Source organism: Eumetopias jubatus, unplaced genomic scaffold, assembly GCF_037043125.1.
Source record: "Eumetopias jubatus isolate StellerSeaLion01/CBP00866 unplaced genomic scaffold, mEumJub1_p1.0 scaffold_1, whole genome shotgun sequence".
In the NCBI taxonomy this organism is placed as follows: Eukaryota; Metazoa; Chordata; class Mammalia; order Carnivora; family Otariidae; genus Eumetopias; species Eumetopias jubatus.
Window position 1 is genome coordinate 185252807 of NW_028274807.1, and position 18981 is coordinate 185271787.

The following is an 18981-nucleotide window of genomic DNA, read 5'->3' on the forward strand; positions in this document are numbered from 1 at the left end:
TGCCTTCCCACACTCATTTCAGGGCAGCCTTCAAGCCTGCTTTCCCAGCATGCAACATCCTGACATAATTCCTCTCTAACTCCCTCTGTAAGACGCTGTTAAGTATAGTGCATTTTACAATCTGCATTCTCAATTTGACCTCACCTTCCGTTTTTCAGGCAGCAGTATTACTTCTAGGTTAAGTAATGCTTTAATTGTGAGTATAATTGCCTCACTGATTAGAGGATTATTACAGGACTAAAAGGTCTAATATTGAAAGGTGCAACAGCTTTGTTTTCCTGAAATAAGGTCTGTAATAAGTGACTTCCCACTTTAAGAACATTGAAACCGCAAAGGTATTTGTCATCTTCTACCACCAATCAAACCCCATTCTGACACGCAAGGAAATGAGCCATATAATTATGTTGCCAATATCAGCTCTTGCCGTTTTGTGATTTACACTGAGGTCTTCGGTTTACTAGCCAAGCCAATGAGATAGGCCACAATGCAGGTAAGGACAAAACGGCGTGATGTGTTTGCTGCTGTTTTTCTGAGGGGAGTTTTCTTTCTTGGTGTTGGTGTCTGAATTTTTCTTTCTCTCTTTTCTGTCTCATTCCCGCTATTCCTTTGGAGAAGAAGGGGTCCACACCGAGGAGCTGGACAGTGAACTAGGTAAACCCTCCCTCCCAGCCTGCTCCCGCTGCATGACTTGCCCTGAATGCTTTTTGTCTCCAGCGAATTGCTTATTCCTTCAGTTTCTTTAGTTTGCACTTCTTCAATGATGATTTTCATTCCAGCTTATCCATGAAAGGTCAATCTTACAATCCTAATGTCTGACTTGCAGGCATCATGCAGAGTTGTAATAAGTTGTGTCTACAAAGAAAATGTCTGAGTGCATCAAGACTAGAACGAGAGTTAGCAAATTGGTGCTAGGTACTCTTGGGAACTGAGGATTAAGAAGAGCCTTGAGAGAGTAGATGCTTGCTGTGTGCCTTCATCTCTGGTATGACCTACCTCCGCCTCATTTCTTTGGTGCGGGTGGTTATCTCCATGGGCCGTGCAGAAAAGCAAAGCAAAACTAAAAAACCACCAAATGCACTAAGGATCTTTGTAGGAGTGATAGCAATACAGTAATTCTCCTGATCAACTGAATAGTTAATAAGTCTTAGTCTTGGGTTTTTAAGTCACGAGCCTCGTGGTGACTTTGTAGATGTAGTGAATGGCTTGAAAACCAGATACTGAGCCTCTATGTGACATTTTCCTTAGAGTGTGTGTATCCGCGTAAATCAAGGCTCGACTAGTCTGGCTGTTGCAGTTAGAAATAATTTACATTTGCAGATAATGCCAAATGCTTTTGTCTTTGCTGTTGGAATATATTGAATTATGTTCTATGCTAAGTTTTATGTTCAGCTTTGAACAATATTAAAATTAGTTTGCATTCCATCTGATGCATCTACTGAAGGATAGATTGGAAAGCCCAGGTTTTCAAGCTAAATTGCACATAAAAGCCTTGGCTTATTGAACATTGACCATCATGTATTTTTGAGATAGAAGATTGTTTAACATCATTATGAAAAGAACTGTCCTGAGATTATTGAATCAGCCTAACATTTTTGAGGTTGCCTTAAGAACTAAAAACATAAATAATAATACATATTACTGTTTTCATGTGATTTTGTTTGTGTTTGTTATATAATAATCAATCATGGTTGACTGGAGTTATGATATAATGGAATTTAGCTCTGTTTTTCTTAATGTTGGGAACATATCCTGTTGTAACTGATAGATACGCTGGCATTGATCGGTAACTATTGAATGGAGCTTGTTTTTAAAAGATACTTAATAAGTTGTCCTTGTCATTGTGGTAAGAAGGACTTGAGACTCACCCTGTGATCTAGAACAATTTGAAATTTGTTTTATCAAAAAAATTAATTGGTAATATTAAAGTAGTTGAAAAAGACAACTAGTTTTTGAGACACACAATGAGTGCCTTAACCATTTGTTGAACCAGTTTAAATCACTCTTGCTAGGTAATTGATATCCACTGTTATCTGTGGATGGCTGGTAGAGATAATATAGCTGTGCACAGAGGCATATTTGCTTCTATGGAAGTTTAAATGTTGACATTTTTAGGAAAAAATTTTCTGTATTTTTCCCCTTGTAACTATAATATTGTGGGAACTTTCCTATGCTGTTGAAGATTGAAAAAAATAAGCGTTAATGACTGCATGTATCATTTCTCATGGTCATAGTGGTAATCCTGGGAGTTAGTTTGGTGACATAGCAGAACTGTCTTTGGGGGCAAATCAGGCTGCCTTGCTTCTTGTCCGTTCTCCCTTGTTTACTGCTTTGTGACTTGGGCAAGTCACTCAACTTCTCTTAGCTTTCCTTTCCTTATCTGTCAAGAGAGGCTGAAAGAGGAGCTCCCATAGTGTTTGTGAGGAAACTTAATGAAAATGTGTCTTAATATTTGTCCCTGTGATCAGCATATATTGTTGTTTCTAGTAGCTTTATTATTTAATAACTAATTCCATCTTGTTGGACTTTTTAATACTCTTTGTGGTACTTTTGCCTTTAATATGGGTCAGGAGAAGAATGTATATGTGGGTGGAGTGACCCAAATGTGTCCTTGTGGGTAGAGACAGGACTTTTGATTTTTGCCTGCACATATTCACTGTGTAAAGAGTAGTGTGTACACACACACACACACACACACACAGTTTTTTCTTGCATTCATTCCAGATTTTATTGACAAGCTTACTGCCCGTTTTCTTAATAAGAGGGTCCTAATTACAGCAACTGTCAGGTTTTCAGAGAACAATGAGATTCCAGATGTGACAAGGAAACGTCTGAGAGATGGGGGTGGTTGGCTTAGGTGTTGGACACAGATCATTTGATTATAGAGTTGTCATTTCTGAACGCTGTTGTTTAAGCTGGGTCAGTAGCTTCATTATGCACTTTTGGTTTGCAGAATTTATCACATGCTCTGCAGACATCTTCCCAGAATTGAAAAATACTCCCTTTTGGAATCATAGGGTATTTAGGTGCTAACACCAACTCGGAGAGGTAGAGACAAGGAAAATGAGGTTCCCTCCCCACCAAGGCTAAGTCACAGTTTTGAAATCTATCTGTGATTGTGAACATGACTTTCAATCTATGTGCTGGCATATCTCTTATGAAAAGAACATAGCACATGTGACTGCTTCATATTTGCTTCTGTGGTAACAGGTAGTACAGGATGAGATTCTTAAAGGCAGGGCTAGCTAGCATGCAGGCCATATAAATCTGTTTTGTTCCTTTCCTCCTTTCATAGAACATTGCCATTTGTTGAGCCTACATGCCAGGTACTGTGCAAAATGTCTTACAGGCATCCTCATTTAATCCATAGTTGACCCTTCAAGTAAATCCCAGTGAAAGATGTAGTTGCAAGATACTCAGTAACTAGTCTAATATCAGATCTATGAAGTGGTAGAGCGAAGGTTCAGTCCCCAGTCTGGGCAACCCCAAAAGGGTCTTAGCAGCCTAAAATAGCTGTGACAGGTAGTATATTCTGGTCTGATGTCCAGCAGTTGTTAGACATAGGGGCTGACCCTTCAGGCAACAGCAAAGTGTTTAGTAAAAAAAAAAAAAAAAAAATTGTGATGTCATTATTTTCTGGGCTTTGGCATTTTCTGTCATTCTCAGTTTTTTAGAACCAGAAGATAACTTCGAGGACAAACATCTTCCTTTTTTAAATCGATGACCCATTTCTATTTTAAGCATTAGGAGACTAATTCCTATTATTAAGTTAATCACCACATTGGAAGTGAGAAATCTATCTTTTCAACTGAAAATGAGTTTTAGCTTGGAAAACTGGAAAATTTCTGGAGTTTGCTAATCTGTTCCAGAAGATATGTGTAAATTTGCAAGTGTCCAGGAATAGCAGTTGATGTGCCGCATTTCTCAATTCTAGAGTATAAAGGTCAGAGGTGGCTTCTTTTTTTGTACCTTCTTCAGACCTCTATCAAAGCACTAACTGTATAGTGTTTGAATTGTCTGCTTAGTTGTGCACTTGTAATTATCTTTGTGTTCCAGGTGCCAACCACACCCTCAAGCAGACAATAGACCCTCTCTAAATGTTGACAAATTAATAATTGAATGAGTTAACATACAGTGTTCTATTAGTTTCAGGTGTACAATATGGTGATTCAGCAGTTCTGTGTATCACTGATGCTCATTTTAAGTGTACAAATGAATTAAATTCTTAATATTTCCCGTTTTATCTAAAGCTAGGCCAAATATTCAAGGTTGCAAATTTTGGAAAAGATCTGGTTCAGTGAAACATAGAGCGGGCCCCTCACATTTACCCACTCCTGCCCCATGCCTGAACAAGCATGTGGACCATGCCCCAATTTGCATTTTTTAATCTTCGATTTCTCAACTCCTTGGAAATATTTTCCTGGTTCATTTTCATTTAAATGGTAATTTCCAGCTTTGTAAGGGGAAACCATTTCCCAGGCATTTGATTTGCATCAGGTCGTATGGCTTGGTGGATAAAAATGCCAAGTTGTATCAACATCTGCAGCTTGGACCTGTCTTGCATTTTAGTAGCTCATGTCTCCTGGAATTCAAAGACTTCTTTAAAACCTGCTAAGTGTTTTAAAAAAATTAGAAGGAAAGGGGGAAAACCTGTCTCTTTGTTTGCAAATAAATAACATGTGGAGCAAAACCCATGAAATTAATGTCTCTTGATATGCAGCCAAATCTGAGCAAAACATAAACTTTGAGTAATTAGTGTGTGTGTGTTTGGGTGCACGCGCATGACTCCGTTTCAGTGCGGGACTGTTTGTGGAATGTGTAAGCTTATGCCTTGATGACAGAGTCATTCTTTGGAAATAGTGACCATAGGAGTCCTTGAGTTAAAAAAAAAAAAGAATCTAGTATTTCAAAATAAGTGATATTTCAAGTGTTTGTAATATTCTGTTCATGTTCGTCTTAGTAGCCGACTTCTAGGAAGAATGATTCACTTTGGAGTATGGCATTATACAGGCTTGCCACAACCATGTATATATCCGAGTGGCTTTGAAATTAAGTTGAGTAATTGCTGCTCTGCTTGAAAGAATTGCTTAGTGACACAAAACAGCCTGGTTGTTTCTTTCACCAAGTCAAATTATCTGGTGCAATGGGCTTTTTCCTAATAGATTCTTGCTGTGGCAGAAGTCACTATTAGCTAGTTAATAAAGTTCCAGCCTTTGTAGGAAACCTTATGAAGTGAAGTCCAGGAGAGCACAGGTGAGTTTTCAGAAAGGTACGGAAATCCCGCAATGCCGTTTTACATGACCATGAGAAAGGAATAAAATCTTCTCCCTTAACTAGTGAGTTCTCAGAGGGCAGGACCTATGTTTCTGCTTTCGCAAGCAAAGTGCTGCCGAAGGAGGTCTGTTTGAATATAGCACCTGAGTGACAGATGCCTGCAATTTGAAAGCCCAACTCCATCTTTTACTTACTTGGCAGCATTTTAATTAGAAACAAGGAGGAAATAAGATGCACATTTTATTTTATTCCAGGGAGAGCAAAAACACCACTGTTGTATTGAAAATGAAAAGAAACATTAATTTTCATCCATTTTTGTTTGTGTGGTAAGGTAGTCTAGAAATACAATGGGAAAATTGTAAATATATAAGGTATAAACTAGGCATTCAAGGCAAATTTTAACTATATTTCCATTAAAATCTAATTTAATAGTTGAATCAGAACAAAGGCTTCTGGGACTACATTTTATTAAGTTTTATTAACTTGTACAAAATATCAGTAAAGAATTGTTCCTTATGTAGAAAAATACACTGATAAATATAAGACTGCCTTCTAGTTTGTTGTTGTTAGGATACACAGTTTTCATTGGACTTAAGGCATTTTTATGAGTCTTTCTCTTTTTGCCTCACTCGGTTGTTGAAAATCCTTAAGCTCTTAAAGAATATGCTCTTCTTGCTCTAAATGTTCTTTTATTTTTCAGAACTGCCTGCTGGTTGGGAAAAGATTGAAGACCCTGTCTATGGTATCTACTATGTAGAGTAAGTGCCTATTAATCTCTATTTTAGTTTATACTCCTCTATAATTAGGTACATTTATGCTGATCAGAGTTTGTCATCATTATACGGTCCAAACTGATACTAATAACAACAACATAATAATTTTATAATGAAAATATATATGCATATTTTAGTGAATGAGAAAATATTCAGCAAATCTGAAGACAGTAAATTATATTCCAAAATTCATGAGGGCAAGATCTATGTCTTTTGTTTACCACTGTCTTACCAGGACCCAACACAGTGCTGGCATATGGCAGCTACTCACTAAATATTAGTTGAATGAATGAATGAATAAGAAAAGCAAACCAGATGAGTAGGTGTTATCTTCTGAAGAAGAACCTGTTTGCCTACTTTTTGCCCCACCCTGGTCTGAACTTTTCAGTAATTGCTTATTTATTCATTCAGACTTTCTAAAAGGGCCAGACGCATCTTATGTATGTATGAAATGTTTGAAATGTCACCAGGATTAAGAAGGTAATTCAGAACTGGCCCAAGCTGCAAGACCTTGTATGCTTCTTTGCCTCTCCCTTGCCTGAGGACCATCTCCATAGCTCCTGCTTTCCATTTTTAAGACTCAAGCCCTCCTCATGACCTCCATAGTATGTACCTTATTCTAGCACTGGCCACACACTTTTTCCGTTCATTAGAACCATCTATTGTTAGGATGATACTGAAAGAAAAGAAACCTGAGAAATTGGACATTGAAGCAGATATGCTCTGTATCACTTCCTCCAAGAAAGATGAGAAATAACTAATAAAAAAATCCTTTGAAAGAAACAAATGCTATATAAATATTCTATCATCATAATCCTACCTGGTGCAATGAAGATAACTAACCAGCTTTCTATCCCTCATGCTGCTAGCAATGAAAAGTCATCTGCATCATGCCCTGGCAATAAGAGCATATGATGGAAATTGTAGAATGCTCAGCATCGTATTATAAAAAATTATGAGCTTAATATAGCAAGTGTCATTGGCCAGTACTCACATTGCTACTGCTGTACCTAACAAGAAGGATTTGGTGATTTGGGACTTGAGAAAAGCAAGCTCCGTTCCTTCTCTGATACTCAGAAAATAAAATTCCATCGTGTGCCCTGCAGATCATCCTTCTTTCAGATGTTTAATGGGGTTTCTGTCTATTCAGGGTTCATTTGGAGTTCTCCCTCAACTAATTTGTGCATTAAGAGAGAAAGAGAAGAGGCAATAACAGCTATAGAATAAAGAGACCTGGATTGAGGGGAGAGTTGTTACCTTCCTATCTGGTCTTCCTCCCTGTGTCTTAGCAGCTCCACCTGCCTGCTATGGTAGACCGTTTCTTAGCATGAAATTGCCTACAAGAATTAGCAAATAAGCAACCAGTCCTAGGAATGAAAGGTAATTAGTCTCTCCACCCTATTTGACAAGCCTGCCTTTAAGAAATATTTTGAGTTCTGAATACTGTAATCACATAATAGGTATGTTCCCGAACCTCTAATGAAGTATGATTTTGGTGGAAAAAAGAAAGAATGTATGTATGCTTGTGTGTATATGTTTGTGTAATACATGTATATATACACTAAGGTCATGGCAAAAAAAAAAACATGTATGTACATGTATTCATATGTACGTGTGTGTGTGTGCATTTTTGTTTGGCTGTGGCCTTATTAGTTTTGGAGCTATCTGAAGTATCTGGGTCTTTGTCACTTTGAACACATCACATTTGCTTAGGTTTGCTGCATTTGGAGTTTTTTTTGCCTAAGGCTTAGACTTTTATTCCTGGCTCCATGTCAATTGATCAAAATAGTTGACAGATGTTGGTAGAGCCCTTCTTTGAACTTCGGGTGAGTGCTTCTGCCCCTGTGAACTGCGGTAGGAAGTCACAGAGCACTCTGGCATTGCGTCTTACACACAACATTGTATCTCCGCTTTAATCTCATTTTTTTTTTTTATCATTCTAACAATCTACTCTCTGTTGAATTAAAGCACCTCTCCCTGTAGGGTGCTTCCTTGGACATTTGGAAGAGTCAGTGGTTAAAATCCTGGGATTTGAAAGCAGGCAGACCTGAGCTTACATGCCTCTTTCTTGTTTACTGGCTATGTTATGTTAGGTGAGCCATTAACTGCTCAGAAATTTACTTTCCTTACCAGAAAAATGTGAATAAAAGTGGGACCTACCTCCTGGCCTTTACTGAAGATTTTTAAAATAAAATGCATGAAAAACTGGTAGCATCTAAGCAGTCAGGATGTGGAAGGTGTTCATGTCTTTTTCCCCGTCCTGACTGCACATGTTGACACGGGATGGTCAGTGTCGCAGACCCCCTGCTTTGCTCGGTTCGAATCCAGGGCCTTGGGCAGACTGGCATTTTGCTTGGGCGAGGAAATGTTTCCTAACTGAATACTGTCTGTCTCCTGCTCTAGCCACATCAACAGGAAGACACAATATGAGAACCCGGTTCTAGAAGCCAAACGGAAGAAGCAGCTTGAGCAGCGGCAGCAACCCCAGCAGCAACCCCAGCAGCAGCCGCAGCCCGAAGGTTGGCTTTCCCCGGATGTGTGGGCAGAGGAGCTTGGGGCAAAGCCTGGGCGCTGACACCCCCGTGTGGTCAGACCCGGCCTCTGTGTTCGTGTCCTCCTGCCTTGCAGCAGGCAAACCTGCTGTCCTGCAGGGGGGTGGATGACAGCTTCTGAGGGAGCTCCCTGCCCAGAACCCAGACAGCTGGGGGGGAGGGGGGATGGTGTGCAATCCCAAGCCTCCCCACCCCACCCCCCCACTCTCCACTTTAATGTAGACATAGGCTGTTGCCACACTGGAGAACTTTCTGTTGCCCCAACATGTTTATAATACCACCTGGTGTCTAAATCCAAACTGCTCTGAGCACTTTCAGAGGAGTTCCTGTGTATGAAACGAACTTCTAATTTTAGGAACGTGACATGTAGGAATCAGAAAAAGCTGGTAATTTGGAATGCTTTTTAAAAACTGTAGGTTAATTCATGCTCTTTACAAACATATGAACAGTTCAAGAATGGAGAATATTAAGTTCTCCCCTGCTGGCTCCCATCCCATTCTCAATGATAAACACTGCAGAATCTCTCTAGGATTGTACATAGATGCATATTTTAACAAAAATCAGATCATAACTTGTGTATGCTTTCTCACACACACACACACACACACACACACACACACGTATTAGCTTTGTGACCTCATTTTCTCATTTAAATTTATTTCTTATACATAGTTCAAAGCTGGTTAATACAGATTTACCCTCTAATTTTTAAGGGCTGCATAATTTTCCATTTTATGAATCTCTCCATTTAGCCATCTTTTTATTAAAAGATCTAATTATTAACAGTCATCTATTTATTAATAGGGTTTTGTAGTTTTTCACTGCAACCTTTTAAAATGATAGGCTTAATAACCCCTCAACATATAATGTGTAAATAGCAAATACATGAAAATCAAATATAATACTTTTCTTATTATAATATTGAATATAATAAATATAAACCATAGAGTAGAAGTTGGTAAACCTTTTCTGTAAATGGCCAGCTAGTGGATATTTTAGGCTTTGCTGTTCATATAGTCTCTATTACAACTGTTCATCTCTGCCCTTAAAGTATGAAAGCACCTATACACAATCTGCAAATGAATAGTTGCAGCTATGTTCCAATAAAACATTGAATATGAACATTGAAATTTGAACTTCATGTAATTTTCATGTGTTACAAAGTATTTCCCATTTTAATTTTTTTTCAACCATTTAAAAATAGAAAAACCATCCTTGGCTCGAAAGTTGTATACAAATAGACGTTAGGGCCAATTTGGCCTCTAAGCCATAGGTGGCCAACCTCTGCCATAGATTGTATTTTACTGTTGTGTTTTTTTGTTTCGTTTGTTTTTTGAGTTAGTTCTACGCCCAACATGGGGCTAGAACTCATGATTCCGAGATCAAGAGTTGCATGCTCTACCAACTGAGCCAGCCAGGCACCTCCTAGACTGTATTTCAGATAGGGTGTGTACGTGTGGATGTGTGTGTGTGTGTGTGTGTATGCACCTATCGAAAAGTTCTCCTTTCGACCTTCATCTCTTTTCTACTTAAAAAAAGGTCTTAAAATATTTTTTTTTTCCGAGCTGGTGAAACTTTGTGGTGTTAGAAAGTGCTGCTTGGGGAATGGGAGTGTATAGTTGAATATATTCGCTTAGCTGGAAAGTGACTGTGTACATCTCAAGGGTCACTCACAGTTGAGTTATTTCTGGGCCTCCGAGGTGAGTAGGAGTGCAGTTAGGACACAGGAGTGTTGGTGATGGGTCCCGTTTGGGTTTGAGAGACGGTAGGGGATAGCACTTCAGTCAACTGCTAAAATCACCTTTACCACCTCAGATGAGCACGCTTCAGCAGCTCAGCCTGTGTCTCAATTGCATTAGAGAAGTTTTTCCCTTATTGGGCCAGCATCAGTTGATTGCATATCTTCCCTGATATTTTTTACTTGGTCTTACTTTGGACTATCCCGCCAGAGAGAACTGAAGTTTTTATTGTTCATGTCACAGTATCTCTTTCCTCAAAGGTCTTAGGAGAGAGAGACAAACAGACAGTCAAAGTTCTTAGGAGAGAGATAGACAATCAACAGCCTTAGGAGGGAGAAACAGACAGACACACACACAAGAGACACACACACAGAGAATCTTGGTGTCCTTAACAAAGGGTGGGGTCAGATACGAGTGGTTTTTGTTTTTGTTTTTGTTTTTTTCAATCTAAGCTCTCTGTGCCTGGTTTTATTGGTTTGGGTAGTTGTATAATTCAGAAGATGAATCCCGAGTGAGTTGATTAGCACCTTGAAGGAAAACAGTAAATTGTTTCTTTTTCTTTTAGAATGGACAGAAGATCATTCATCGCTTGTGCCTCCTGTTATTCCAAACCATCCTCCAAGCAATCCGGAGCCAGCCAGAGAAGCTCCACTTCAGGGTAAAGTGTTTTTATAATGGCTAGGTATTTAGCTCAAAAATTTAATTTTTTTTTTTTAAGGAACTCGTAGCACCCAAGTCATTCCTTTGATAGTGAAAACCATGAGGTCAGAAATTCTAAATGTATTGTTAATCAAACTTGTCGAGAAAATGGAAAACTTTTTTTGTGTAAATTTCTGCAGCTAATTGTAATGCTGTGGAAATGATAACTAATTGCCGTTAGGGTTTCTCAGCCTCAGCATGGTTGACATTTTGGGCCAGATACTTCTTTGTCACGTATGGGGCCTGTGCTGTGCATTTTAAGATGTTTAGCAGCATCCTTGGCCAGTAGCACCCCTCCTTGACAACTAAAAATGTCCCCAGTCATTGCCCAATGCCCCTGGGGTGGGGGGTGGGGGGTAATCCCAGAGTTGTAAATCACTGATTTAGAGACTACAGATATTTAGTATTGGGCTAAAATAAGATAAATCAAAAAGTCACCATGAGATATTTCAAGATCCTAGTCAACCTATTTGCTTTTGACTAAGATTTTCTTTTAGATATGAAATCATTTGATGTTATTCTATTCTAAATGCTCATCTGCTATTCTTGCTGTAGTTTGGCATTTATGCTTCTTTTACAGTGTTTCATTGGGTTCACTCATTTACATTCACAAATAGTAGGAGCCCTCCTAGAGAGGTTCATTTTTGAAAATTGGTATCTCCGGAATCTTGCTACTTTCAGGCCTCATTACTCTTAAATGATAGAGAAGGTTCGGCAGGGGTTTTTTTGTTTGTTTATTTTTTTCTTTTAAATAAGAAAAATAGAACAAGCATTATATTTGATAGAGTTGGGGAAGGTTTGTGGTACAGACCCATTAAAAAGACTAAAGTTTGTCTTCATTCTCTGCATTTTTAAAGAGGTATCGTTGTGTTAGATAAGAAAAGATAAGTAGAAAAACTCTTTTCTCTAATTTTCATCCCTCCGTTATTATTTTCATGAGAAAGAAGTTGTTTCCTTGCTAACCGATCCTGTCAAGAGATTGGTAATAATACCAATTTATGTAAAATAATTTCTCCTGGCTTAGGTACACATTTTTATGATGCTAATGGTTTTAATAAAGATAGAACACAGCAGCTAGTAACATTAATGGCAGCATGATTGTGGCCTCCTCGGCACTTTTTAAATATAAAATTCCTTTTGCCACCTCACGCTGCCTCCTTTCCCTGCCTGCCCGTGAAGAGTCCTGATCTAGCAGCCTCTGGTACTCTCGGGAAGAAATCGTGTGGCAAACTTGGTTAGACTGTTGGGTATGAATTTTGCTAAGTTCACCACTCAGCGACACTTTTCCTTTGATCAGGAGTGCCTTTACAATTCTAGCAAGTGATCATGTTCAAGAGAGTTGCTCTTAGGAAAACTCTCCAATTCCATTTGGTGCTTAGAGAGAGATTTCTATAGCCATCACTCCATTGCACCCACTCTACCACCACCATCTTCCAAAATAACAATGCCCATTTATTGGGCTGTCATTATTTACCGGACACCCCACCCAAGCACTTTACCTATATTATCTGCCACGGGTATTCCTTACAAGTCTCCTAAATTGTGAGGTTGTTACCACCATTACCTCCATTTACGTGTGCAGCATTCAGGCAGAGAGCGCTAGTGATTTGCCCAAGGTCACACAGCCAGTGAGTAGTGGAGCGCCCGATGGGAATCCTCATTGTTATTAGGAACAGTTACACTTCTGGCTAAAACCTTTTTTGTTCGTTTGTTTTTTTGTCTTTTTGTGTGGGGGGGATATAACTCCCTACATAGTGTAAATCTGTGCCACCCAGTTACAGATGTCACTGGCTACATGTTGCCATTTAAATCCATTACAGTAAAAAAAAAAAAATGACACCTTTAGGGGCACCTTCGTGGCTCAGTTGGTTAAGCGAGTACCTTCAGCGCGGGTCATGATCCCAGGGTCCTGGGATCGAGTCTCGCATTGGGCTCCCTGCTCAGCGGAGAGCCTGCTTCTCCCTCTCCTACTCCCCCTACTTGTGTGCTTCTTCGCTCTCTCTCTATCACATAAATAAATTTAAAAAATTAAAAATTAAAAAAATAAAAATTACAAATTTAGTTCCTCAGTTCCACTAGCCACATTTCAAGGGCTCAAGAGCTCTGCATGACTAGTGACTGCCGAATCAGACAGAGCACCTATGGAGTGTTGTCTTTATCACAGAACGTGCTGCTGGACATCACGGGTCCAGGGTATTCAAACACTGGTGCCCAGAACAGTGCCACCCTGGCTGGGAAGCCAGCTCCTAAGGGTTGTCCAAGAGCAGAATTTTAGGCCAAGACCCCAAAGATCCTGATTGAGTCTAAAATAGGACCTACATATGAGGACCTTTAAAAAAAAAGAGCTGCTGAGGTTGATTCTCATACATAACAAGATCGTACAACTGGCAACTGGTCCGCAGACGAGGATCTCTGAGAAAATGACATATGTACCACAGGGATGCAGCAGAGAGCTCCAGATGCCACTGCTTGTGGGGGGAAAAGCTCTTCTCTCCCAAAGCTCCATTAACTGATGACCCACTCATACATAATACGTAATAAAATGTGCATGAATGTGAAACCCTGTGATCTTCCCTCCCTAGTTACGCACTGAAAAAGCAAGTCAGCGGTGTCATTTCAAAGCTCTGCTCGTGTCTCTATTAAGTTGAAAACATTCTAAGTTCAAAATATGCTAATGGATTTAAAAAAAATTCATTCAGTTAAACTGCCAGGCACATTTTCTTCACATTTTCTAACTTAACCTATAATAAGGGTGAGAAGCTTAAACACCCCACCACCTCTTCCCGCCTTCTCAAAGATGCATTACATCTCCTTTCTTTGTGCTGTTCATTCATTCGTTGATTCAGCGCGAATGTTTGGAGCACATGAAATCAATCAGGCAGTATTCTACATGCGGGATTATACAAGCAGAAATCCTCTGGAGCCCACATTGCCGTGGTTGTGTGTGTGTTCACCTGCAGTGCCCTTTGTGCACAGGGATGGGCAAGAATGAGACAGATCACCAAACTGATACGTATGACGTCTACTGTGTGGGATGGTGATAAATGCTAAGGATAGAGATAAAGCAGGAAAGGGGGATGGGGGATGTTGGAGGAGGTATTAGAATTTTTAATAAGATGGCCAGAGGAAGTAAGCCTAACTGAGAAGGTGTGTCTGCATAACTAAAATGTGTTTCCCTTCATGCTCTCCAAACTCCCTAGCTGCCCCTGCCTTAAGGATGTAGGCCATTCACACACACCCCCCCGTCCTCAATTTTCCATCTGATAATTGCCAGGGCAGCTGTCTCTGTACAAGCCCCGAGTGCACTCGACACCACCTTTCTGATGTCTTGGCGGACACCCTTGCATGGTGAATGCTCCAAAGTCTTGCCTTTCTTTAGCCACAGTGACAGGGCTGTAGTTTGTCAAGCTCCCAACCAGCCTTGGGACTGCCCTAGCGAGGGGGAGGCTCGTGAACAGAACGATGACTCTGAGCAATTTAAAAGAGCCTTTTTAAGAGCCAGAAACTTTTGAAATATGCAATTAAAAATTGTACGTGGGCCCAGAGACCTTTTGAAAAAAGGCTTTTCGCTATAGCTAACCAAAAATAACTTTCTTTCCTGGGTGCCAGGCTCTGGTGCAGGGGTATATGGAGACTTTTTCTCCTGGGTGTTTTGTTTTTGTTTGGATAACACTTTTGATAGAAAAGAAATAGAGCAGATGGGGAGGCTATGGCAGGCAGAGAGCAGGAGATAGGAAGTATAATTAGGAGAGTTTAAAAAGTCTAAACGTGAAATTATGTCCACTGTTTGAGATATCCAGAGAAATTCTAGTAAGTTTCTCAATTAGAAATGTTATTGTGCATATCATCGGGAAAACTCACTAAAACCTTAGGTAGCATGTTTGGAAGTTATTTAACTGTATAGCTATTTATTTTAGATAAGACAACTGAATTTGGAGCTGTATGGCTGTAGTTAGTAACTAATTCATTTAGTTTAGATGTTTTGGATTTTTAAAAAAAATATTCTAAGCCACATGTCCTCAACTTTTTTAAACAATAAATTTTAGTAGTGGACATGCCTGGGCTATTTTACAAATTGTTAAAGGATGACAATTAATAGGAAATATGTAAATTTAGAATTCAATTCAAAGTAATAACTCTTCTAATTTTGAAAGTAGTGATTCTACATTTTTATCAAATTATTCTTTGTGACCATACGCTTCCTAGTATTTTCTATGTATTTTCAGAATGTGTTTTCTGTCTGATTAGAAACAAAAGTTTTTGCTGTATTGGTTTCACAAGTAGAAGCCACGCCCAAGTGGAAGTTGTACTGCAAAATAGAAACAATAGCAAAACAGAAGACACAAAGCAAACACCCACTTCATCTTTTGTGAATACTTCGTGGCAGCTCAATTGCTGTCAGACTACATGAACTGAAACGAAGTGTTTCAGATGATGGACACCGGTTCCATTTTTCTCCTCTGTTTTCCTTTGGATATTCATGCTGAAACACTCTGGATACCATATCTCCCTTCTTAAGTAAAGGGGTCTGGCATCTCCCTTATTACTGCCATCAAGAGACGACTTTCCTAAGACACCTTAAGCACAGGAGCTCAGAGAGTTACCCATAAGTTGTGTCATTTCTTATTTAACTCATCTTTTCACTCATAGTGACATTCCTTATACTCTTCTTGTTTTCATGCAGGCAAACCCTTTTTTACAAGAAACCCTTCTGAGTTGAAAGGCAAGTTCATTCACACGAAGCTGCGGAAAAGCAGCCGTGGCTTTGGCTTCACAGTCGTTGGAGGGGATGAACCTGACGAGTTTCTGCAGATCAAGAGCTTGGTCCTGGATGGTCCTGCCGCACTGGATGGCAAGATGGAAACAGGTAGAGATGCCACATGGCCCTCGCATTTCCTGTGTGATGAGACTGCCACCCCGCACCTGAACGAGAACAAACAGCATCATGATTGCATGGCTTTACAAATGGTTTTGAAAAACTCTGAGTCAGCAAGATTCCTCCACTACAGAAATGCATTCCCTGGTAGAGATACAGAACTTTGAAGCCACTTGAACTTTGGGGCACTGTTAGGGTGCTATCGAATATAGTAGAGCAGTAAATTTACTAAAAATTTAGGATCTGTCTGAATAGAAGAATTCTAAACTTCTTCTAAATTTTTTAGAAGAAATCACAATGTTCTTTCAATGATCATCAGATTCTTGTTAGCACGGAAGACACTAGATGCTACAAGAATGCCTTATTAGCAGTTAAAAGAAGTAATAGAAGCAGTTTCTTTGTGCCCTGTGATACCCCCCCAAATCCAGTTTCAGTTCAGCTTCCTATTGGTAGGATCTCATAATGTTGATAGAACTTTTTTTGGCTACCTTTTTTTTTTTACCCCCCAAACTCTTCTCTTTTGCAGGAGATGTCATTGTCAGCGTGAATGACACCTGTGTTTTGGGACATACGCATGCACAAGTTGTGAAAATCTTCCAGTCCATTCCCATCGGTGCCAGTGTGGATCTTGAACTCTGCCGAGGTTACCCGTTGCCTTTTGACCCAGATGACCCCAATACAAGTTTAGTGACCTCGGTGGCCATTTTGGATAAAGAACCAATTATTGTGAATGGGCAAGAGACTTATGATTCGCCAGCTAGTCACAGCAGTAAAACAGGCAAAGTCAATGGCACAAAGGATGCCAGGCCCAGCAGCCCTGCTGATGTGGCGTCAAATGGTTCCCATGGTTACCCCAATGACACTGTCTCTTTGGCTTCCTCCATAGCCACTCAGCCAGAACTCATAACTGTTCATATAGTCAAAGGGCCAATGGGCTTTGGCTTTACTATCGCAGACAGTCCTGGTGGTGGTGGCCAAAGAGTGAAACAGATTGTGGACAGTCCAAGGTGCCGCGGCCTGAAAGAAGGGGATCTGATAGTGGAAGTTAATAAGAAGAACGTGCAGGCTCTGACCCACAACCAGGTCGTGGATATGCTGATCGAATGTCCAAAGGGAAGTGAGGTCACGTTGTTGGTGCAACGAGGAGGTATGTAGGTTTCTTTTGTTCTATGATTTTTCTTTTTTTAACCCAGATTTTATTGTTTAATTTACCAGTCTTCAGGTGGCTTTTGTGGGCTTTGTAAATGTCTACTCTTTAAGATCATTTTTACTTAAATATTTGGAAATGTATTCGAAATGCCTTCTATTTCTGCCAAATGGTAGCCTCTACAGAATAAATATTGTGTTTATATATTCTGCTATACATATGCAGTCAGAGTGATACTTTTAAATGTAAATCGCATTGTACTTTTAAAAAACCCATTAGTATTTTGAAATCTCTATACTTATCCTTCTGAACCTGGCCTGTGCAGTGTGCATGCAAAGTGTGGCTCTTGGCTAGTCTTCCAACCTCATCTCACATCCTCTCCCCTCATCACTATGCTCTAGCCACCTGGCTTCTTTTCTGGAGTGGCTTTAGTGCTCCAAGCCCTGGCTGTCTCAGGGCCTTTGCACTTCCTGTTCCCTCTCCTTGGAATGCTCTTTCCTCAGCTATTCACTTGGCTGGCTCAATCTCATTCAAGTCTCCTCCTGTGAGAGGGCTTCTTTGATACTTATTTAAAGTAGTCCCCCGGGGCACCTGGGTGGCTCAGTCCTTAAGCATCTGCCGTCAGCTCAGGTCATGATCCCAGGGTCCTGGGATCAAGCCCCACATCAGGCTCCTTGCTCCTGGGGAGTCTCCTTCTCCCTCTCCCACTCCCCCTGCTTGTGTTCCCTCTCTTGCTGTGTCTCTCTCTGTCAAATAAATAAAATCTTTAAAAAAATAAAAATAAAGTAGTCCCCCATTTTTCTCTCTCTCTATGTTAAATAAATAAAATCTTAAAAAATAATAATAATAAAGTAGTCCCCCAGGGGCACCTGGGTGGCTCAGTCGGTTAAGCATCTGACTTCAGCTCAGGTCATGATCTCAGAGTCCTGGGATTAAGCCCCCCGTCAGGCTCCCCTCTTGGCAAGGAGTCTGCTTGTTTCTCTCCCTCTTCCTCTGCCCCTCCCCCTGCTTATGCTCTCTCTGTCTCTCAAAGAAATAAATAAAACCTTTATAAAAATAAATAAATAGGGGTGCCTGGGTGGCTCAGTCGTTAAGCATCTGCCTTCAGCTCAGATCATGATCCCAGGGTCCTGGGATCGAGCCCTGCATTTGGCTCCCTGCCCAGCGGAAAGCTTGCTTCTCCCTCTCCCACTCCCCCTGCTTGTGTTCCCTCTCTCACTGTCTCTCTATGTCAAATAAATAAATAAAAATCTTTTTAAAATAAATAAATAAATAAATAAATAAATAAATATAAAGTGGTCCCCCAGTTCCTTGTAATCTTTACTGCAGCACCCCATTTTTTTCATTGCCTTTATACATCATTTTTATTATCACCACAAGTCATTGTTTTGCGTACTTATTGGTTATTTTTCTTTTTGCTCTTTTTTGCTAGAATATAAGATCCATACAGCAGGGTTCATGTCAAAGGCTCATGTCTCCATGTTGACAGTTGTATCCCCAGCATCTAACACAATACCTGACTCCTGCTAGGCATTCATGAATGAAAAGATATTGAATGAATGAATGAATGAATGGGTATGCGATTATTTATACTTGGTAGGAACGACAGCTCTCCACCGACCATATGAAAAACATATCTCAACATACCCACATTTTAATGAAGTGGTGAAGGATCTCAGAGAAACCTATTCTGCATCGTGAGACATTAGACTTTCTTCTTTCCTCTGCCTGCATCCCTTACCTCTGCCCCACCAAGAACTCCCAGGACCTCACACTGAGAAGTATTTTCCATGCCTTTGAAGCATCGTGCTCCTGGATATGTACTTGTGACTAGTCTTGATTGATCATCTCACACAATGGGCCTGAGATTGGTTGTTTCCCTCAGTCTTTGCCAACACGATTTGTTTCATGCACAACATACTCT

At 40.1% G+C, this 18981-nt stretch overlaps 1 protein-coding gene across 6 annotated transcripts in view; it reads left to right on the forward strand.

Moving 5' to 3' along the window:
- The window catches only part of MAGI1 (membrane associated guanylate kinase, WW and PDZ domain containing 1), a 607822-nt gene that overhangs the window by 517455 nt on the left and 71386 nt on the right, over positions 1 to 18981 (forward strand). For 5 of the 6 annotated variants that reach the window (XM_028110469.2, XM_028110471.2, XM_028110472.2 and 2 more), the window contains 6 exons: positions 616 to 651; positions 5972 to 6029; positions 8448 to 8563; positions 10901 to 10993; positions 15719 to 15901; positions 16437 to 17057. In XM_028110469.2, coding sequence (XP_027966270.1) covers positions 616 to 651; positions 5972 to 6029; positions 8448 to 8563; positions 10901 to 10993; positions 15719 to 15901; positions 16437 to 17057 — 1107 coding nt within the window. Of the gene's footprint in view, positions 1 to 612; positions 652 to 5971; positions 6030 to 8447; positions 8564 to 10900; positions 10994 to 15718; positions 15902 to 16436; positions 17058 to 18981 lie in introns of all 6 variants that reach the window. The other variant, XM_088027661.1, reaches the window with a different exon arrangement.